The following is a 23007-nucleotide window of genomic DNA, read 5'->3' on the forward strand; positions in this document are numbered from 1 at the left end:
CACGCATGAACCCTTCCCTGTCCCTGTAGATGAACAGCAGGCAGAGAGTGGAGTCATCGCTGAGGCAGCTGGAGAGAGAGAGGGCCCTGCTGCAGCACCAGAGTGCTGAGAACCTCCGCAGGGTGGAGCTAGAGGCAGACAGGAAACGCAGCCTCGAGAATGAGCGTAAGCTAAGCCTAGTATACTGATTATAATGAGCTTGTAATGAGCTTATAATGCATTAAAAGACTTGTCATAAGCATATATGACTGGCTCTTGTTTTATTATCACTTTACAGTGATCCTGACTGTTACTTGCATTTGTGTAATTTTAACATTGCTTCACAGATACCATAACAAGGGCTTATAACAAATGTTATCTGTTAGCTTTAATGCCAGGCACCACACGCTAATAGTGATTTTTTAAAATCATATCACAATACATTTTTACCAGTTAAATGTAGACACAAATATAATACTTTTTGTATGCAATATGCAAATTAGGTGATATCACATATTATCACATATTTGCATATCACACAAATCAATTTTTCTGGATGAAGTCAGTCTAAATATTTTGGTTTCATTTTGTTTAGACACTCCAGGACTAGATTCATTCAGAAGAGATTATGGATAAATACTTTTTTCATCTTTCCATCTGTAAAATTCTCAAGCCATTTTTGTCAAATTGTTCTAAGGAAATGAATGTTATCAAGAATAAAAATGTGACAACATATTAACAATTCCCTCTGAGTAAATCTGGAGAATATATCTAAGGATAACTACACAAACTGTGGTGACTGTAGATTATTCTGAAATTGAGAAATCGATTTTAGCCTACCAATCGCCAAATGCCTTCAAAGTAAGTTACTTTATAGTCCAGTTTCTAACATTCTCTATGAAATGGGCTTGACAACAATGTGTGATTAAATGTAGTGAGCTTTTAAATGATAGATGTATGTCCATGTAAAAGTTGTTACACTTCATGAAATGTTGATTACGGTGGTATGATAAACTAAAGAATATATGCATTTACATGATGTTTGTTTACTTTTTGAAGGTACTCATTAAAGGACGTAAATACCAAAAACATCTCAAAATGGGTTAGTAAAGTTAGATGCAAAACTTACATTTTAGCATGTGGTGCCTGGCCATTAAAGATAGTTTTTGTTTTGTTTCCTTCTACTGTTCTGACCAGCAAAAGAAAGTTCTGAACCGATTCGAACCCTAAAAAAGTACCGGTTTATATTGTTATTTTCTGTTAGGTTTTTAAACTGTGAAATCAACCTTTAAAAAAAAATTACATTTAGCTAATTAAATTATTTCAACAATCAGTGCAGATAGAGCAGGCAAAGCTAGTTGTTTACATGCGTGACGGACAGACGAGATGCGACTGAAATGCTGCAGGTGGTGAGAGACGATTGAGGAGGAAGCGTGATGCGCTGGGCATCTTGTTATGACATGCGTTATATGAATTAGGTTCACATAATTATACTTAGGAGAGGCTTCTATGGAGGAACTTTGAATTTCCTTTGTGATAGCTAGCTAACAAGCTTGAGCTAGCTAGCCAACAAGCTTGTGTGTGAATTAAAAACACATCTTCAAATCAAAGTTTATTTGTCACGTGCGCCGAATACAACAGGTGTCACCTTACAGTGAAATGCTTACTTAGTGCAGCTTTTAAAGCTTTTAAAACAAACGTCACGAATGATAACTATGCTTATAGTAACCTTAACTAGCATTAAAAAGTGAATCCCCGGTGCACGTTTTGTTTTTTTCCCTAGCACTACACAGCTGATTCAAATAACCAACTCATCACCAAGCTTTGATTGTTTTAATCCATTCCATCACCATGTCTAGTAAACAGCCTGCGGGACCAGCTTGAAGAGCTGAAGAGGAGGAACCAGAACTCTCAGATCTCCAATGAGAAGAACATCCACCTGCAGAGACAGGTGAGGGAGAGCAAGCTTGTATGCATGTATTCCTTTAAATAAGTATGCTTCACTATCTTGTGATTTTCAGATCACAGAAATGTGTTTTTTGCTTTCTAAACCCAACCTCTTGAGAAACACACGCACATAAACTCCATGAGGGGATGTAAGCTTGGGTGCCTTGCTCAAGGACACAACTGACAGGAGATGGCTTCTAAAATACCAAGAATATATGATAGCCGGCCAGTAATGGACTGACTACTTTCACTTTATTGAATAAAAAAATGAAGAAATTAACATCATACAAATTGCACAGAAAATAGCATAAGAAAACACTTACTTAGGCACAATACGGAAATAAATAAATATTCAGCTCTTATTTATTTCTCGATTGGGAAACTATTGATAAAAATGTATCGTTATAAATGTTACTTTAAAAACATTTAAGAACTACAGTTATTGTACAGTCGGACAGCAGCGGTAGAGTGGCATTTCTCAGGCGGTTCCTTCTCTCGCTCTATATCTCTCAGCTGGAGGAGGCAAAAGCGGTGCTGGCCGAGGAGCAGGAGGCGGCGGGGCGGCTGCGGAGGAGCCAGTCAGAGGCCCAGAAGCAGGTCCAGGCCCTGGAGTTCAACCTCGGGGAGCTGGTGGACAACTGCACCCAGCTGGAGAATGCCAAGATGGGCCTGGAGCAGCAGCTGATGGGTCTGCAGGCCGACCTGGAGGCCGAGAGGCGGGACCGCAGCCTAGGGACAGAGATTATACTGGACCTGCAGGGTGAGACTGGGGATGAGGTTGGGGATGGGGCTGGAGCAAGGGTTGTCAGATCGGCAGAGTTTGCACTTTTACTTTACTTTAAAGTAAAAGTGCAAACTCTTTACTGACTTTATTATCTCCATGGGGAATTTTGTTTCAGTGTCATGTACACGTTTAAATACAAAACAAATTGACAATACAACTTTCATAACAGTTACATACCAATAAAAAAGACTAGCCTGCTGGCCTTACTGAGTCAATAGGAACATTAGCCTGCTGGCCTTACTGAGTCGATAGGAACATTAGCCTGCTGGCCTTACTGAGTGGATAGGAACATTAGCCTGCTGGCCTTACTGAGTGGATAGGAACATTAGCCTGCTGGCCTTACTGAGTCGATAGGAACATTAGCCTGCTGGCCTTACTGAGTGGATAGGAACATTAGCCTGCTGGCCTTACTGAGTCGATAGGAACATTAGCCTGCTGGCCTTACTGAGTGGATAGGAACATTAGCCTGCTGGCCTTACTGAGTCGATAGGAACATTAGCCTGCTGGCCTTACTGAGTGGATAGGAACATTAGCCTGCTGGCCTTACTGAGTGGATAGGAACATTAGCCTGCTAGCCTTACTGAGTCGATAGAAACATTAGCCTGCTGGCCTTCCTGAGTCGATAGAAACATTAGCCTGCTGGCCTTACTGAGTGGAATGGAACATTAGCCTGCTGGCCTTACTGAGTGGAATGGAACATTAGCCTGCTGGCCTTACTGAGTCGATAGGAACATTAGCCTGCTGGCCTTACTGAGTCGATAGGAACATTAGCCTGCTGGCCTTACTGAGTCGATAGGAACATTAGCCTGCTGGCCTTACTGAGTGGATAGGAACATTAGCCTGCTGGCCTTACTGAGTGGATAGGAACATTAGCCTGCTGGCCTTACTGAGTGGAATGGAACATTAGCCTGCTGGCCTTACTGAATCGATAGGAACATTAGCCTGCTGGCCTTACTGAGTCGATAGGAACATTAGCCTGCTGGCCTTACTGAGTCGATAGGAACATTAGACCGAGCTATTTAGGTAGGATATCACACCTGGCACAAATTATTGTCTAGTTGTGTTTTTTTCCTGCCGAGGGGTGCCCTATACCTGCGCCCAGAGGGGAGTAGTTCAAAGTCCGGGTACAGGGGGTGGCTCGGGTCTAAAATGATTTTGTGAGCCTTGCGGAGGGCCCTGACCTTAAAGATCTCATCCAGGCCTGTCTGTTTGACTCCAAGTACCTTGCTTGCTGTGGTGATAATCCTTCTCAGCATATTTCTCTGGCTGATAGTGGCATTGCCATACCAACAAATAATATAAAAAGTTCAAATACTCTCAATGAAAGGTTTGTAAAAACAGAGTCAGTATAGTACAGTCTACATTAAAAGAGCCCAGCTTTTTGAGAAAGTACAGTCTCTGTTGACTCTGTAGATCAGGTCTGTACATTTACTCCACTGAAGCTTATTGTCCAAGAGGACACCCAGATATTTGTATTCCTCTACAATTTCTATGTTCTGACCTCTGATAGATGTTGCAGAGGTAGAGTTGAAGTCGGAAGTTTACATACAGTTAGGTTGTAGTCATTAAAACTCATTTTTCAACAACTCCACAAATTTCTTGTTAAAACTTCTTAAGACTAGGGGGCGCAGTTTTCGCTTTTGGCTAAAAGGCGTACCCATTTGAAACTGCCTGTTTCTCAGCCCCCGAAACTAGAATATGCATATAATAGTCAGATTAGGATAGAAAACACTCTGAAGTTTCCAAAACTGTACAAATTTTGTCTGTGAGTTAAACAGAACTGATATTGCAGGCTAAAACCTGAGGAAAATCCAACCAGGAAGTGGCCCTGTTCTTGAGACCTCTCTGTTCCCATGCATCCCTATTGCCCATATAAAGGGATATCAACCAGACTTCTTTTTCTATGTCTTCCCTAAGGTGTCAACAGCCTTTAGACGTAGTTTCAGGCTTTTATTTTGAAGGATGAGCGTGAACGACCACATTGCGTAAGTGGATAGGTGGGGGCTCTCCGAGTGATTTTTTCGCAAAAGTGAAAGGCAGCCATTGTTTCTCTCGGTCCTAGTGAAAAGCCAACTGTCCCGGTTGATATATTATCGAATAGATATTTGAAAAACACCCTGAAGATGGATTATAAACAACGTTTGACATGTTTCTGTGGACATTATGGATATAATTTTGAATTTTTTCCGGCGTTGTCGCGAACGCTCTTTCCGGTGGATTCCTGGGCATAACGCAGCAAACAAACGGAGGTATTTGGATATAAAAAATATCTTTATGGAACAAAAGGAACATTTGCTGTCTAACTGGGAGTCTCGTGAGTGAAACCATCCGAAGATCATCAAAGGTAAACGTTTAATTTGATTGCTTTTCTGATTTTCGTGACCAAGTTACCTGACGCTAGGTGTTCTTATTGTTTTGTCGAGCGATCGATAAATTTACACAAATGCAAGTATTGCTTGCGCTGTAAAGCATAATTTCAAAATCTGAGACGACAGATGGATTAACAAAAGGCTAAGCTGTGTTTTGCAATATTGCACTTGTGATTTCATGAAATTATATTTTATTATATACCGTTCGCGCTAGGCTAGGCTATGCTAGTCAGTGTTTCTGATGACAAATATCCCGGATCCGGGATGGGGTCCAGATTAACAAACTATAGTTTTGGCAAGTTGGTAAGGACATCTACTTTGTGCATGACACAAGTAATTTTTTCAACAATTGTTTACACATAGATTATTTCACTTATAATACACTGTATCACAATTCCAGTGGGTCAGAAGTTTACATACACCAAGTTGACTGTGCCTTTAAACAGCTTGGAAAATTCTAGAAAATTACGTCATGGCTTTAGAAGCTTCTGATAGGCTAATTGATATCATTTGAGTCAATTGGAGGTGTACCTGTGGATGTATTTCAAGGCCTACTTTCAAACTCGGTGTCTCTTTGCTTGACATCATGGAAAAATCAAAAGAAATCAACTAAGATCTCAGAAAATAAATTGTAGACCTCCCCAAGTCTGGTTCATCCTTGGGAGCAATTTCCAAACGCCTGAAGGTACCACGTTCATCTGTACAAACAATAGTACGCAAGTATAAACACCATGGGGCCACATAGCTGTCATTCCGCTCAGGAAGGAGAGGAGTTCTGTCTCCTAGAGATTAACGTATTTTGGTGCGAAAAGTGCATATCAATCCCAGAACAACAGCAAAGGACCTTGTGTAGATGCTGGAGGAAACAGGTACAAAAGTATCTATACCCACAGTAAAACGAGTCCTATATCGACATAACCTGAAAAGCCGCTCAGCAAGGAAGAAGCCACTGCTCCAAAACCGCCATAAAAAAGCCAGACTACGGTTTGCAACTGCACATGGGGTCAAAGATCGTACTTTTTTTTAGAAATGTGCTCTGGTCTGATGAAATAAAAAAGAACTGTTTGCCCATGATGACTATTGTTATGTTTGGAGGAAAAGGGGGAGGCTTGCAAGCCGAAGAACACATTTACATTACATTTAAGTCATTTAGCACCATCCCAACCGGGGGTGGCAGCATCATGTTGTGGGGGTGGTTTGCTGCAGGAGGGACTGATGCACTTCACAAAATGGATGGCACCATGAGGTAGGAGAATTATGTGGATATATTGAAGCAACATCTCAAGACATCAGTCAGGAAGTTAAAGCTTGGTCGCAAATGGGTCTTCCAAATGGACATTGACCCCAAATATACTTCCAAAGTTGCGGCAAAATGGCTTAAGGACAACAAAGTCAAGGTGTTGGAGTGGCCATCACAAAGCCCTGACCTCAATCCTATAGAAAAGTGTGTGTGAGCAAGGAGGCCTACAAACCTGACTCAGTTACACCAGCTCTGTCAGGAGGAATGGGCCAAAATTCACAAACTTATTGTGGGAAGCTTGTGGAAGGCTACCCCAAAACATTTGACCCAAGTTAAACAATTTAAAGGCAATGCTACCAAATACTAATTGAGTGTATGTAAGCTTCTGACCCACTGGGAATGAAAGAAATAAAAGCTGAAATAAATAATTCTCTCTACTATTATTCTGACATTTCATATTCTTAAAATAAAGTGGTGATCTAACTGGCCTAAAACAGGGCATTTTTACTAGGATTAAATGTCAGGAATTGTGAAAAACCGAGTTTAAATATATTTGGCTACGGTGTATGTATACTTCCGACTTCAACTGTGGGTGTTGTATGCTTCCTGAAGTCTATGCACCTTCTCTTTGGTCTTGTTGGTATTGAGGACCAACTGTGATTCGTCACACCACTCTACAAAGTCATTTTGGACCGGTCCATGGTGTTCTTCGTCATCATACAACAGGGTGATCAAGGCAGTGTCATCAGCGAACTTAATGAGGTGTCTGTCAGGATGGGAACTAGTACAACTATTAGTGTACAATATGTACAGGAGTGGGGACAAAACACATCCCCGAGGAGAGCCTGTGTTGGTAGTGTGTATGTCTGACACGTGGGGACCCATCTTGACTCACTGTGACCTCTGGCTCAGGAAGTCCAACAGCTGCAAAACCAGCCCCCCATCTAAGGAGAAGTCCCGAATGAGTCTCTGTGGCAGAATGTAAGGCTGGATTGTGTTGAAGGCAGAAGAAAAGTCAACATTGGGATTTGGCACACTCTAGATGTCTATAGACCATGTTGAGAAGAGTAAGAATGGCATCATCCACTCCTCTGCTTGGCTGATAGGCAAACTGAAACGGGTCGAGGAGCTTCTGGGTGGCGCTGAGAACATGATTTTTCACAATTTTCTCAAGGCATTTCATTACTAAGGATGTCAAGGCGACAGGTTGGTAGTCATTCAGCACAGAGGGATTAGATGCTTTAGGAATTGGTATAATTATTGAGTTTTTCCACAATACTGGCACGTGTTGTTGGTCGAGCGAGGATTGGAAAATGTCTGTAAAAACACTGGCCAATTGTTCAGCACAGTGCTTTAACACATGTCCACTTATTTTGTCTGGGCCTGGGCTTTTGTGTGCGTTACATCCCCTGAACAACTTCAAAACATCATCCTGTTTCACAACAACCCTCTCAAACATTTGTAATGATGCTTCCATTTGTTCTACCTCTGACACAAAGTTGTCTGATTCAAATCTTGAGAAGAAAACATTCTGTTCATTAGCCATGTTCTGGCCCTCATGTCTCCCAAGGTCAGCACTGGGTTTCTCCCCTGTCTATGTGGGAGGCTTTAGCCATGGATTTAATCCCTTGCCAGGCCACCCTTGAGTTTTCTGAGGAGAGCGTCCTCTCCACCCTTTGCTTGTATGCCTCCTTGTCCACCGGTATCTGTCTTTTGATCTCACGTTGTACATCTCTTAAAGCCTGTCTATCACTCTCAGCATAAACCGCCTTCTTCCTATTAAGTAGTGATTTTAGATTTTTGTTGATACCCAAGGCTTATTGTTAGGAAAGATTTTACAGGTTTTAGTAGGCACACCTGACTCAACACAGAAGTTTACATAGTCTGATCAACAACTCAAATACCTCCCACATAGTACATTCAAAACACCCCTGGAGACAAGTGATACTGTTGTCGTTTTGGATCTGGATACGTTGAACAATTTGAAACAGGCCTATGTTGGCCTTCCGCATCTGCGACGGTTAGGTTACCAGATCAGAAAAAAACTATGGGCCCCAGAATAGTTTTTCCGCCACACCATTCTGGGACCTGTGGTGCCACCTCTGCCTCACAGATACCTCAAAACGATACTAATCTCTGTCTCTCTCACTCCCTTTCTCCCTATTTCTGTACTTGTGTTTCTCCATGTCATTTTCTCTCTCGCTTTCTCCACCTTTACTCTCGTCCCTACCTCCCTCACTCTCTCTCACTGTTCTTTATCTTCCCTCTCTCTCAGGGCATATCCAGGGTCTGGAGGAGGAGGTGAAGCATGTGAAGGGGTCTCTCTCCAATTCACAGATGGAGAAGAAGCAGCTACAGCATAGGCTCACTGACATGGAAAAGGTAAGAGGGTTGGGTCGTGAAACATTAGGCACCAAACGGAAGAAAACGAACTGAAACAGCGAGGGCCTACCTAAGAGCAAGATACAGTGCATTCAGAAAGTTACTTTTTCCACATTTTGTTTTGTTACAAAGTGGGATTAAAATGTTTTTAATTCATTTTTTTGTGTACATTATCCTGGAACATCCAATGTCGTCTTGGTAAGTAACTCCAAGGTATATTTGGCCTTGGGTTTTAGTTTATTGTCCTGCTGAAAGGTGAATTTGTCTCCCAGTGTCTGTTGGAAAGCAGACTGAACCAGGTTTTCCTCTGGCATTTTGCCTGTGCTTAGCTCTATTCCGTTTCTTTTTATCCTAAAAAACTCCCTAATCCTTGCCGATGACAAGCATACACATAATGATGATGAGAATGATGCAGCCACCACCATGCTTGAAAACATTTGTATAACAAAGGGCTTGAATAATTACAGACTCAAGACATTTCCGTTTATTGATAACTAGTTTCCCAAAAAATTCTTAAAAGATGATTACACTTTCACATTGTGGGGTATTGCAGGGTCCCCCAACTGGTGGCCCGTGGGACGAATTTGGTCTGCGGGTTTTTTTTTGTTGGCACCCCAAGTTTTCTGAGCAAAAAAAATTAAAAAATATGTATGTGTTTTGCGGGGGATTTTGATTGCTGGACATAAAAGACTGTAAAAACACCAGGAAATCAGCTACAAGTTTTTTTAAGAAATCTGTTCCCAGGCATTACCACGCATAATAGAGAGACACGTGATTGTATACAAATGTACGCAAGGTTTGAAATGATTATGTTTTAGTCAAACATTCTATCTGTTTGGGCTTCTTGCAGGCAATTTGCAGTCTACAAATGATTTGTAATTATGTTCCGGCCCCCCGACCATCTGCTCCAGATTAAATTGACCCATGGCTGAATCTAGTTGATGATCCCTGGGGTATTGGGTGTAGCTGTAACACAATAAAATGTGGAAAAGTCAAGGGGTGTGAATACTTTCTGAAGGCACTGTAGATCTATTGATTTATTAGATCTAATAATCTCCTCTTAGATCTCTCAGTGGCAATCAATTTGGTATTGGCCGGCTGTCCCCTCTTTATCCTGTGGCTGTACACAGATTACAGCCACACACACAGAGACACACATGCACAGCTGACCTTTGACTTCTGGTTGGGTCCATTAGGAGAAGAGCAACCAGGAGATTGACCTGGCGTTCAAGCACAAGTCACTGCAGCAGAGCTTTGACATGGAGCGGGCAGAGCACAAGGCCACCAAGACACGCCTGGCCGACAAGAAACAGATCTACGAGTCCATCGAAGAAGCTAAGTCTGAGGCCCTGAATGGTGAGAGCTGGGGCGAAAAGGTAGAGGTGTTTGGGAATTGATAGATACGTGAAATGGAGCATAAGAGAAAAATATGTTACAACAAGAAGCAGGGGGGAAATGTGCCCCACCTAGTGAGTATGTGTCACTGTCAACAATGACAATCTGGATAAAAGTGTTGGCTAAATCAGGACTTTTCAAACCTCTCCTCTGGGACCTCCAGCTGTTCCATCTATTCTAGCACATCTGAATCAACTTGTCAACTAAGTCCTTGAATAGGTGAATACTGTCAGCTAGTTCAGGTCTGCAGCAAAATTGGGAAACATCTGGCGGTCCATATTATACAATTGTCTATTATCATAACATTGTCTCCTCCTTATGTTTGTGAGGGACGGAGCGGACGCTGCAGGAGGAGCGGAGCTACAAGCTGCAGTTGGAGTCCAGATTGCTGCACCTGGAGAAGGAGTACTCCATGCTGGACTGTGACTACAAGCAGGCTGAGCACAAACTGGACGAGCTGCGCACGCACAAGGACAAACTCGCTGAGGAGGTGTGTGTGTGTGGGTGGGGAGGGGGACAAGTCTGTGCGTGTCTCTACATTCATTATGCGACTTTGTGTGAGAGAGGGTGTAAAGGTGTGTGCGTGTGTGTCTTTATTTGTGTGTTTCGTGAAGATTTCTCTCTTGTCTGTTCTATTACCTGCAAGAAAAGATCTTGGTGCTGTCTTTACCCTAAACTAACCTCACCATCACTCACTCACTCACTCACTCACTCACTCACTCACACTCACTCACTCTCACACACTGTCTCATTTCTCCTCACTCTAGGTGAAAACCCTGAGCCTGTGTATGGAGCAGGAGGAGCAAAAGCGCATGCTGAGCCAGAATGACCTGAATGCCCAGACCCAGCAGGTGACTGCCCTGTGCTCCTCAGAGAAGCAGCTGAAGCAGGAGCTCAACCACCTGCTAGACATGAAGCACAGCCTGGAGAAACAGAACCAGGAGCTACGCAGGTAGAGGGGATAACGCGAGCACACACACATGCTTTATAAACACATATGCGCAGTCTAGCTGGCTTGGACATACAGTGCCTTTGGAAAGGATTCAGACCCCTTGACTTTTTCCACATTTTGTTAGGGTACAGCCTTAGTCAAACATTTATTTAATTGTTTTTTTTCTTCATCAATCTTACACACAATAACTTATTTACGTAATGTTCAAACCCTTTGCTATGAGACTCGAAATTGAGCTCAGGTGATCATCCTTGAGATATTTCTACAACTTGATTGGAGTCCACCTGTGGTAAATTCAATTGATTGGACATGATTTGGAAAGGCACCTACCGGTCTATATAAGATCCCACAGTTGACAGTGCATGTCAGAGGAAAAACCAAGCCATTAAGTCGAAGGAATTGTCCGTAGAGCTCCAAGACAGGATTGACAGGAGGCACAGATCTGGGGAAGGGTACCAAACATTTCTGCAGCATTGAACGTCCCAAAAACAACACAGTGGCCTCCATCATTCTTAAATAGAAGAAGTTTGGAACCACCAAGACAGGGAGGTGACCAAGAACTCGATGGTCTCTCTGACAGAGCTCTAGAGTTCCTCTGTGGAGATGGGAGAACCTTCCAGAAGGACAACCATCTCTGCAGCACCCTACCAATCAGGCCTTTATGGTAGAGTTGCTAGACAGAAGCCACTCCTCAATAAAAGGCACATGACAGCCCACTTGGAGTTTGCCAAAAAGCACCTAAAGACTCTGACCATGAGAAACAAGATTCTCTGGTCTGATGAAACCAAGATTGAACTCTTTGGCCTGAATGCCAAGCATCACGTCTGGAGGAAACCTTGCGGCATCCCTACGGTGAAGCATGATGGTGGCAGCATCATGCTGTGGGATGTTTTTCAGCGGCAGGGACTGGGAGACTAGTCAGGATTCAGGCAAAGATGAACGGAGCAAAGTACACAGAGATCCTTGATGAAAACCTGCTCCAGAGCGCTCAGGACCTCTGACTGGGGCGAAGGTTCACCTTCCAACAGGACAACAACCCTAAGCACACATTCAAGACAACGCAGGAGTGGCTTCAGGACAAGTCTCTGAATGTCCTTGAGTGTCCCAGCCAGAGCCCGGACTTGAACCTGATCAAACATCTCTGGAGAGACCTGAAAATAGCTGTGCAGCAACACTCCCCATCCAACCTGACAGAGCTTGAGAGGATCTGCAGAGAGGAATAGGAGAAACTCCCCAAATACAGGTGTGCCAAGCTTGTAGTGTCATACCCAAGAGGACTTGAGGCTGTAATTGCTGCTAAAGGTGCTTCAACAAAGTATTGAGTCAAGTGTTTGAATAGTTATTAAATGTCATATTTCCTTCTTTTTTTTCAAATAAATTTGCAAACAATTACAAAAAATACGTTTTTTGCTTTGTCATTATGCGGTATTGTGTGTAGGTTGCTGAGGAGTTTTATATATTTAATCCATTTTAGAATAAGGCTGTAACGTAACTAAATGTGGGAAAAGTCCAGGGGTCTGAATACTTTCCGAAGGCACTGTATGTGTGTGTGAGAGAGGGGATGTGATGGCCAATAGATGTTACTCATCATTAGGTATCATTTCTGTCTTCCCCAGGCACTACATGTTGGGAGTTGTGTGTTGCTTGTTTTAGATTGATTTGACATGGCAGTGATTGACAGTCCTTTTCCCCAATCACAGGGAGAGACAGGAGACTGACGGACAGCTGAAGGAGATGAAGGACCAGCTGGAGGCAGAACAGTATTTCACGGTACTGTTGACTTCTAGTCACTCTCCCAATGTGTGGAAAGATTTCCCCCAAATTCCCAGGTTGACCAGACATCCAGGTTAGAATACTGCTGGGAATTTTTGCAACCCTAAGAAAGACTATATTTAGCAGTTTCTCAGTCTAGTAGTTCTGCTTTACAGTGTTTGTTATGTCCCAAATGGCACCCTGTCCCTATTGACCCTGGTCAAAAGTAGTGCACTACATAGGGAATAGGGTGCCATTTGGGACGCACAATAGTTGGTGTGTGTTGACTTGGCAGTCCTATGTGCCAGACCCTGTACAAGACCCAGATCCGGGAGCTGAAGGAGGAGTGTGACGAGAGGAACAAGCTGTATAAGGACATTCTGCAGAGACTGGAGGAGTACCAGGAGGAGAGGTACTGGAACAGGATCCTACCATAAACTGTGCCTTGACACTTGTAAGTTTTCCCAAAATGCAGTTTTTTTCTGGAAATCATCCAACCGTGATTTCTGGAAACCCTGGGAAAGTTACTGAATTTTTACAACCCTACCTGAAACTCAATTATATCTTTGTTCACACTACTGAGCCCAGCTGTACTGCACTTGCCTGGTTATACATCCACTGTAGTTGCTGGACCCATGCTGGAAAGAAGCACTTCTATCAAGCTCTTGGAGATTAGTGTCATTAGCACAAAGTTAATCTCTCATGGACAGACTACGTAAACATACATGGTACCACTTATGTTTAAGTAGTCTGTCCACAAGTGATTAGCTGTAGCCTCATGTAATAATGCGTTTCACCCTTATCATGGCGAAATGATAGCCTGACAATACTGCAGGTAATGTGATCAGAGCGTAACCTAACCTCTTGTGATGCCTAGTCTACAGGTGATAAGCCATCAATCACCATATCACAAACACAATGATCTTCGAGAATCTGACCAAATTACACAAGATGTTTGATTATTAGCACACACTGTAAAGTCACACAGACAGACTTTAAGCTCTACATTTTATCTCAATATCAAATCATTTCTGGGTAACAATTAAGGGGTGGCAGCGTAGCCTAGTGGTTAGAGCGTTGGACTAGTAACCGAAAGGTTGCAAGATCGAAGCACCGAGCTGACAAGGTACAAATCTGTCGTTCTGCCCCTGAACAAGGCAGTTAACCCACTGTTCCTAGGCCGTCATTGAAAATAAGAATTTGTTCTTAACTGACTTGCCTAGTTATATATATATATATATATATATTTTTAAAGTACCTTACTGTCATTGTTTTCAATTAAAATGGTGGGGAGGGGAAAACTGAAAACTAGCTGTTATTGGCAGAGAGGTTTGGAACTCTCTTATTTGTCTATTAACTAATTTACCGCCTGGTGATGTCACCAAAACTACATCCCACCAAAACAGGCTGACACTAAACAGCCCTTAGACTATTATACTAAAAGGGCATCATCATCATTTTCACAATTTCACAATATTATTCCAACCTCATTGTGTGGAAGTATATATAAAAGAGTAATATCACGTTTTTGACTTGACTGCACCTAAAATAGAAGTGAAAATGGAACTCATTGATATATATACTACCGTTCAAAAGTTTGGGGTCACTTAGAAATGTCCTTGTTTTTGAAGAAAAGCAACAAAGAAATGGTCCATTACAATAACATGAAATTGATGTTAGAAATATAGTGTAGACATTTGTTTAAAAATATAGTGTAGACATTGTTTAGAAATATAGTGTAGACATTGTTAATGTTGTAAATGACTATTGTAGCTGGAAACGGCAATTTTTTTAAAATGGAATATCTACATAAGCGTAAAGAGGCCCATTATCAGCAACCATCACTCCTGTGTTCCAATGGCACGTTGTGTTAGCTAATCCAGGTTTACCATTTTAAAAGTCTAATTGATCATTAGAAAACCCTTTTGCAATTATGTTACACAGCTGAAAACTGTTGTTCTGATTTAAGGAAGCAATAAAACTGGCCTTCTTTAGACTAGTTGAGTATCTGGAGCATCAGCATTTGTGGGTTTGGTTACAGGCTCAAAATGGCCTTTCTTCTAAAACTCGTCAGTCTATTCTTGTTCTGAGAAATTAAGGCTATTCCATGCAAGAAATTGCCAAGGAACTGAAGATCTCGTACTACTCTCTTCACAGAACAGCACAAACTGGCCCTAACCAGAATAGAAAGAGGAGTGGGAGGTTTGTCTAGTTTGAGAAACAGATGCCTCACAAGTCCTCAACTGGCAGATTCATTAAATAGTACACGTAAAACACCAGTCTCAGCATCAACAGTAAGAGGCGACTCCGGGATGCTGGCCTTCTAGGCAGAGTTCCTCTGTCCAGTGTCTGTGTTCTTTTGCCCGTCTTAATCTTTACTTTTTATTGGCCAGTCTGAGATATGGCTTTTTTTTTGCAACTCTGCCTAGAAGGCCAGCATTCCGGAGTCGTCTCTTTAATGTTGAAGTTGAGACTGGTGTTTTGCGGGTACTATTTAATGAATCTGCCAGTTGAGGACTTAAGGCATCTGTTTTTCAAACTAGACACTAATGTACTTGTCCTCTTGCTCAGTTGTGCACCCACTCCTCTTTCTATTTTGGTTAGAGCCAGTTTGCGCTGTTCTGGGAAGGGAGTAGTACACAGCCTTGTACGAGATCTTCAGTTTCTTGGCAATTTCTTGCATGGAATAGCCTTCATTTCTCGCCTCTGTATGCCTATGTAGATATTCCATTGAAAATCAGCCGTTTCCAGCTACACTAGTCATTTACAACATTAACAATGTCTACACTGTATTTCTGATCAATTTGATGTTATTTTAATGGTCAAAAATTTGTTTTCTTTAAAAAACAAGGACATTTCTAAGTGACCCCAAACTTTTGACCTGTAGTGTACTTAGGCCTAACCTCAGGCCAGCCTTCTCCTATTACAACGTTTGGCAATGCAAGATTAATGTATTCCTAGGTCAAGTGACCGTCCCGACATACAGTACAGGACACTGATGACATTAGCTTAATTTTCCCATATTATAGTGCACAGATTCCAACAAACCAGGATTCTCCTGGTATTCTGGGATTTCCTTTCTGGCCTTCCAGTGACTGCTCTGACATAAAGCACTGGACTAGATTCAGCCGTTTTCCCATACAGTAGTGTCAGTATTTCTCCAAATTCCCACATTCCCTGGTATTCCGGGTCTTCCTTCCCACAGGGATTCCCTGGCAGCACAGCTGGGGGTGAGCCTGACCAAGGTGGACTCTGAACAGCTAGCGCGCTCCATCGCCGAGGAGCAGTACTCCGATCTGGAAAAGGAGAAGATCATGAAAAAGCTGGAGATCAAGGACATGATGGCCCAACACAGGCAGGAGCTAGGGGACAAGGAGGCCACCATCGGCTCGGTGAGGGGGAAGGGTTGGAGAGAAAGAGAGTGGGGAGGAAGAGAGAGGGAGAGCGACTGAGGCTTGAGTTTAATCAGTCAAATAAGAATGTTGTCAAAGAGAGGGTGTCACTGAATACTTTTGAGACCCTTCTCCTACTGTACTTGGTGTCTGTAATGCTCAACTGTCATCTGTGGCCCCCTACAGTTGGAGGAGTCCAACCGCACCCTGACCGTGGACGTGGCCAACCTAGCCAATGAGAAAGAGGAGCTCAATAACCAACTGAAGGAGATGCAGCAACGTGAGTAGCCCCCCCCCCCCCCCCCCCACTCGCCCTTCCTACTTTGAGCCCAGGTTCACATTGTCCAGAATGTTCTAGAAATGTTGTGGGAATGTTTGTTCTTGGTTTGGTGATGGAGGATTCCATGTGCTCTCAAGGTTCTCACAGTATCCAGAATGTTATCAGATGTGGTGATGAGAATGTTTGTCCAGAATGTTCCAGGGATGTTGTCAGAAGGTTTGGTATTGGTTTTTGTTCACAGAGCTCCAGAAGGCCAGGGAGGAGGAGAGACATATGAACAGCGTGAAGATGTCCTTCGAGAAGAATCTGCAGACGGAGAGAACGCTTAAGATACAGGTGAGGGACTGTTTGGATGTGTATCACATATGAGCTAGCTGGCTAGAAAGCACTGGTTAGCGACAAATAGTGTCGCTGTAAAAGTAGTGTCGCCCTTTCCCAACCAAGACCACGTTATTGGTAGGGGTAATGGTTATTATAACACGTTAGCTACTGGAGTACAAAGTATCGGGGGTTCCTGGTCCTGAGATCAGCAGAACAGATACAAAACTAAAATGTTACATATAATGCAATATATAGAGTCAGTTTCCTAGAATCTCCATCAAAAGCGCTTTCTGTTCCAAGACTAGGCTGAATCGTGTGTCCGGGAAACCAGCCCATAAAGTATTTTTCATTGAGAATATACACTGAGTGTACAAAACACTGTTCTTTCCATGAATCCAGGTGAACGCTATGATCCCTTATTGATGTCACTTGTTAAATCCACTTCAATCAGTGTAGATGAAGGGGAGGAGACGGGTTTAACTTCTACCGCGTCAGAAACCCGGATCCGGGAGCACCCCCCACCAGTAAAAAAGCTGAATAGCATAGCTAGCATAGCGTCACAAGTAAATAGTAGCATCTAAATATCATTCAATCACAAGTCCAAGATACCAGATGAAAGATCCACTTCTTGTGAATCCAGCAGTCATTTCTGATTTTTAAAATGTTTTACAGGGAAGACACAATATGTAAATCTATTAGCTAACCACGTTAGCAAAAGACACCATTTTTCTTTGTCCACCATTTTTTCTCTCCACCAGTAGCTATCACCAATTCGGCCAAATAAAGATATTGATAGCCACTAACCAAGAAAAAACCTCATCAGATGACAGTCTGATAACATATTTATTGTATAGGATAGTTTTTGTTAGAAAAATGTGCATATTTCAGGTAGAAATCATAGTTTACAATTGCACCCACCATCACAACTCGACTAGAATAAATACAGAGAGCAACGTGTATTACCAATTTACTCATCATAAAACATTTCATAAAAATAGACAAAGCATAGCAATGGAAAGACACAGATCTTGTGAATTCAGACAATATTTCAGATTTTCTAAGCGTTTTACAGCGAAAACACAATAAATCGTTATATTAGCATACCACATGTGCAAACGTTACCCCAGCATGAATTCAAGGCAACGGGAGCGATAACGTTATGATCACCAAAATATATAAATTTTTTCACTAACCTTCTCAGAATTCTTCCGATGACACTCCTGTAACATCATATTACAACATACATATAGAGTTTGTTCGAAAATGTGCATATTTAGCCACAAAAAAACGTGGTTATACAATGAGAATAGTAGCAAAACTGGCCTGAAAATGTCGGGCGCTATCTTTGAGAGTGATCTAGTCTAATCGATAGCTAATCATAAACTTGACTAAAAAATACAGGGTTGACAGGAATCGAAAGACAAATTAGTTCTTAATGCAATCGCTGACTTACATTTCTAAAATTATCCTTACTGTGCAATACCGGGTCCGCCAAAGCGAAGCTACACATAACAAAATGGCGATATATGCGTTTAAAATCTTTCAACAGAACAGCGATTTATCATCATAAATAGTTCTTACTATGAGCTGTTCTTCCATCAGAATCTTGGGCAATGTATCCTTTCTCCGGTCTAATCGTCTTTTGGTCGAAAGATGTCCTCTTGTCCCGTCGAAATGGCCAATAACGTTCGGTATGTACAGGAAACGTGCCCAGCTCATGGAAGGGCGTCACAAATAAATGCCTCAAAATCGCACTAAACGGATATAAATTGCTATAAAACGGTTTAAATTAACTACCTTATGATGTTTTTAACACCTATAACAAGTAAAAACATGACCGGCGATATATTACTGGTTAAACCAAGGCTTGGAAAGGGGTCGGTCCGACGCCCTTCATGCGTCCAGCGCAGGATCCAAAAGAAAGCTACTTCCGGTCTTTTGTGTTTTATACAGGCCCTGATTGCGCAATCGACTCCATTCAAATTGTCACCACTTACTGACATCTAGAGGAAGGTGTAGGCAGTGTTTGTATCCTCATAGCATTCACAGGGACATTAAAACTGACCTGGGACCAGAGGCCAAGATTTCTGAAATCTCACTCCCTGTCAGGAAAAGTGCTGTAGATAGAGTTCTGTTCCACTCAGAGACATAATTCCAACGGTTATAGAAACTAGAGAGTGTTTTCTATCCAATAATAACAATAATATGCATATTGTACGAGCAAGAATTGACTACTAGGCAGTTTAATTTGGCAATGTCAAAAAAATAAAAGTGCTAACAGCACCCCCTATTGACAAATTAAGAAGGATTTTTAAGACAATTGAGACATGGATTGTGTGTGTGCCATTCAGAGGGTGATGGGCAAGACAAACGATTTAAGTGCCTTTGAACGGGTTATGGTAGAAGGTGCCAGATGTACCGGTTTGAGTGTGTCAGGAACTGCAACGCTGTTGGGTGTATCACGCTCTAATGTTTCCCGTGTATCAAGAATTGTCCACCACCCAAAGAACTTCCAAACAACTTGACACAACTGTGGGACGCATTGGAGTCAACATGGGCCAGCATCCCTGTGGAACGATTTTGACACCTTGTGGAGTCCGTGTCCCAACGAATTGAGGCTTGTCAAAGAGCAAATATTAGGAAGGTGTTCCTAATGTTTTGTACACTCAGTGTATATTGCGGTGTGCTGTCCATTTCCGTCCCCATAACATATTGTGTATATGTATGGCTGTATCCACCAGGCGGTCAACAAGCTGTCTGAAATCATGAACTGGAGGGAGTCGATGCGTACGGGTCACCGCCACGACGACACCCTGGACATGCGCAAGAAGGAGAAGGAGAACAGGATGCTACAGCTGGAGCTGAGGTCGGAGAAGGAGAAACTGAACAGCACCATCATCAAGTACCAAAGAGAGATAAACGATATGCAGGCGGTCAGTCTATAACATAACCACAACCTTACACTAACCATCACGCAGCCACTTAAACAGGTAGTCAGTCCAACCAAAACACAACGACAACCTTAAACTAACCATCACATAACCACAACCTTGTACTAGGTTGGGCTCCCGAGTGGCGCAGTGGTCTAAGGCACTGCATCTCAGTGCTAGAGGCGTCACAACAGACCCTGGTTAGATTCCAGGCTGTATCACAAACGGCCGTGATTGAGAGTCCCATAGGACGGCGCACAATTGGCCCAGCGTCGTAAGGGTTTGGCCGGGGTAGGCCGTCATTGTAAATAAGAAATTGTTCTTAACTGACTTGCCCAGTTAAATAAAGGTTAAATAAATAAAATGGTAACCATCACACAACTACTTGTTGCTATGAAAGTTTTACTATGAGAGCATTTCATTTTCTTATTACTAGGCAGTGCTGTGGGAACAAAGTGAGGCCAGTTGGCTGGAATGGCCTCCCAAAGTCACATCGATATATAGACACCAGTAAATACTACCTACTTGATGCTTCAGCTAAAAGTGTGTGCATGTGTGTTTCCATCAGTGGAGGCTGCTGAGGGGAGGACAGACTCGTGGTAATGGAATGGCATCAAACACATGGAAACCATGTGTTTGATACAATTCCACTTATTCCGCTCCAGCCGTTACCGCGAGCCTGTCCTCCCCATTTAAGGTGCCAGCATCCTCCTCTGATTTCCATCTGTACTGTAGGTGTTATCAGACGAGAGCCAGGTACGCATGGAGCTCCAGATGGCCTTGGACAGTAAGGACAGTGACATTGAGCAGCTGCGCTGTCAGCTGACCTCTCTGAGCATCCACTCTATGGACTCCACCAGCGTCAGCAGCAGTAACGACATGGATGACTGCGGTTACCCAGGTAAGACCGGCCTCTCACCCCTCACTTTAACACTGGCCACTTAACTCTTCAATTGGAAACCCTTAATAGGCAGGTGTTACCTTTATGTACTCAAATGTTCAGTGTTTTAACTTGAGCGTTAAATAATGAATATTTAACATTCAAGTCAAAGCACTGAACACTCCTCTCTATCAATCCCTCTATCCTTCCCTATCTCTCTGTCTCAACACTGTTTTCCTCACACCTTTTATTTTCCCACCTGTCACTCCTTTATTGACTTTCCCACGCCTTCTTTCACTATGCCTAAACATCTGCCTCGAATACACCTTTAATTCCTTATTCCTTCATGTCCCTTCAATATCACCTCCCACGCTCCCTCTCTCTGTCTGTTGTGATGGTGTAGTGTTCATCAGTCACTCCCAGACCTCCGAATATATGCCTTCCACTACCAGCGCAGGCAGAAATGTCAGCATTGCCACCCGGCCCTCCTTTAGAGTGGCTCACCTTTTCTTTGGCTCCGACTCTGAGAATGAGGAGTAGGAGGAAGAGAAAAGAGTATGACGTAAATGACGGGCGGTTAGAACATGGCCCGAGGACCTTTGGCCCTCACCTATGAGCAGCCGTCCCCAGAGCCTGACCGCAGCGGTGCAGGTGACCCCTCATGGTGGATCAAACGCAACGAAGCAAGTCTCCAAAATACGTACCCTCTCTATCCCGCCTCGGCAGTCTGTCAGTCTGTAACACTCCCGGCAGTGACTCTGCAGTGCAACTACAGTAATAGTGGTTGGTGTTTCACAGCTGTGTGCGGAAAGTCGCAGCCTAACATTGTGTGGCCCCTGTTAACCTTGAGTTGAGTCAACTCAAACTATGTGGACTTTCAAAACGTTTTCCCGATTTGGAATAGCTCGCGTGTAGGGATCCTGAGCTGCATCTCAAATGGCTCCCTATTCCTTGTATAGTGCACTACTTTGACCAGAAATGGTACCATTTTGGATAAGAAATAGGGTGCCATTTTTCTTTCAAGCACCATTAATAGATTAATTTAGCGAAATAAAAACCTTTGTTGGGAAGGCATGTAAATAACGTATAGGAGACAATAATTAGCTACATAGCATTACATGATGCACGCAACACGTTTCGACAACAATGGTTTAACTGGTTGAAACAACGAAGTGGGCCGTGTGGATTGGCTCCTGACCTCAGCTCTGCAGTATGTAACAGAGCTGTAATGAAGCTCTTATGAAGCAATATTAATGTACTTCCTGTTTCCTGTATGCAAAACAGATACCAGGCTGGAGGGCTGGCTATCACTTCCTGTGAAGAGCACCAAGAGATGTGGATGGGATAGAAGGGTATGGTGCCCCTTCTGCCTCTCTGACTATTCTGTACCTGATTATTGGTCTTTATTGATTATTCCACTGACACGTGAGTCCTACTGTGTGATTTTGTCTTTTTCCCTGCTCGCTCTCTCTCTCTCTCTCAGTACGTGGTGGTAAGCAGTAAGAAGATCTTGTTCTACAATAGTGAGATGGACCGAGAGCAGTCCAACCCCTACATGATCCTAGACATTGAGTGGGTCACAAAGCTTGTTTGTCTTCATTTGACCTTTTTTTCCCTCACTGCTTCTATTGAGATGCCTATCATTTTTTCCATTCTTTCCTCCATGCAGTAAGCTGTTCCACGTCCGACCAGTCACTCAAACAGATGTGTACCGTGCTGACACCAAAGAAATCCCCAGGATATTCCAGGTGACGACTCACATTCAATCAATCAATCAATTTTATTTTATATAGCCCTTCGTACATCAGCTAATATCTCGAAGTGCTGTACAGAAACCCAGCCTAAAACCCCAAACAGCTAGTAATGCAGGTGTAGAAGCACGGTGGCTAGGAAAAACTCCCTAGAAAGGCCAAAACCTAGGAAGAAACCTAGAGAGGAACCAGGCTATGAGGGGTGGCCAGTCCTCTTCTGGCTGTGCCGGGTGGAGATTATAACAGAATTATGCCAAGATGTTCAAAAATGTTCATAAGTGACAAGCATGGTCAAATAATAATCATTAATAATTTTCAGTTGGCTTTTCATAGCCGATCATCAAGAGTTGAAAAACAACAGGTCTGGGACAGGTGGCGGTTCCATAACCGCAGGCAGAACAGCTGAAACTGGAATAGCAGCAAGGCCAGGCGGACTGGGGACAGCAAGGAGTCACCATGGCCGGTAGTCCCGACGTATGGTCCTAGGGCTCAGGTCCTCCGAGAGAAAGAAAGAGAGAAGGAGAAAATTAGAGAGAGACAAGATTTTCAAAATGTTCATAAATGACAAGCATGGTCAAATAATAATCAGGAATAAATCTGTTGGCTTTTCATAGCCGATCATTAAGAGTTGAAAACAGCAGGTCTGGGACAGG

General features: G+C 42.9%; 1 protein-coding gene across 1 annotated transcript in view; it reads left to right on the top strand.

Moving 5' to 3' along the window:
* Window positions 1-23007, top strand: part of LOC139583160 (rho-associated protein kinase 2-like) — a 51531-nt gene that overhangs the window by 14917 nt on the left and 13607 nt on the right. The window contains exons 6-22 of the mRNA XM_071413959.1: window positions 30-165; window positions 1839-1930; window positions 2440-2686; window positions 8595-8701; window positions 9898-10057; window positions 10426-10586; window positions 10864-11048; window positions 12749-12818; window positions 13109-13212; window positions 16006-16192; window positions 16379-16472; window positions 16714-16808; window positions 19535-19726; window positions 20459-20624; window positions 21888-21955; window positions 22087-22175; window positions 22273-22351. Of these exons, the coding sequence (XP_071270060.1) occupies window positions 30-165; window positions 1839-1930; window positions 2440-2686; window positions 8595-8701; window positions 9898-10057; window positions 10426-10586; window positions 10864-11048; window positions 12749-12818; window positions 13109-13212; window positions 16006-16192; window positions 16379-16472; window positions 16714-16808; window positions 19535-19726; window positions 20459-20624; window positions 21888-21955; window positions 22087-22175; window positions 22273-22351 (2232 nt within the window). The remainder of the gene's footprint in view (window positions 1-29; window positions 166-1838; window positions 1931-2439; window positions 2687-8594; window positions 8702-9897; window positions 10058-10425; window positions 10587-10863; window positions 11049-12748; window positions 12819-13108; window positions 13213-16005; window positions 16193-16378; window positions 16473-16713; window positions 16809-19534; window positions 19727-20458; window positions 20625-21887; window positions 21956-22086; window positions 22176-22272; window positions 22352-23007) is intronic.

This window comes from Salvelinus alpinus, chromosome 8, assembly GCF_045679555.1.
Source record: "Salvelinus alpinus chromosome 8, SLU_Salpinus.1, whole genome shotgun sequence".
NCBI lineage: Eukaryota > Metazoa > Chordata > Actinopteri > Salmoniformes > Salmonidae > Salvelinus > Salvelinus alpinus.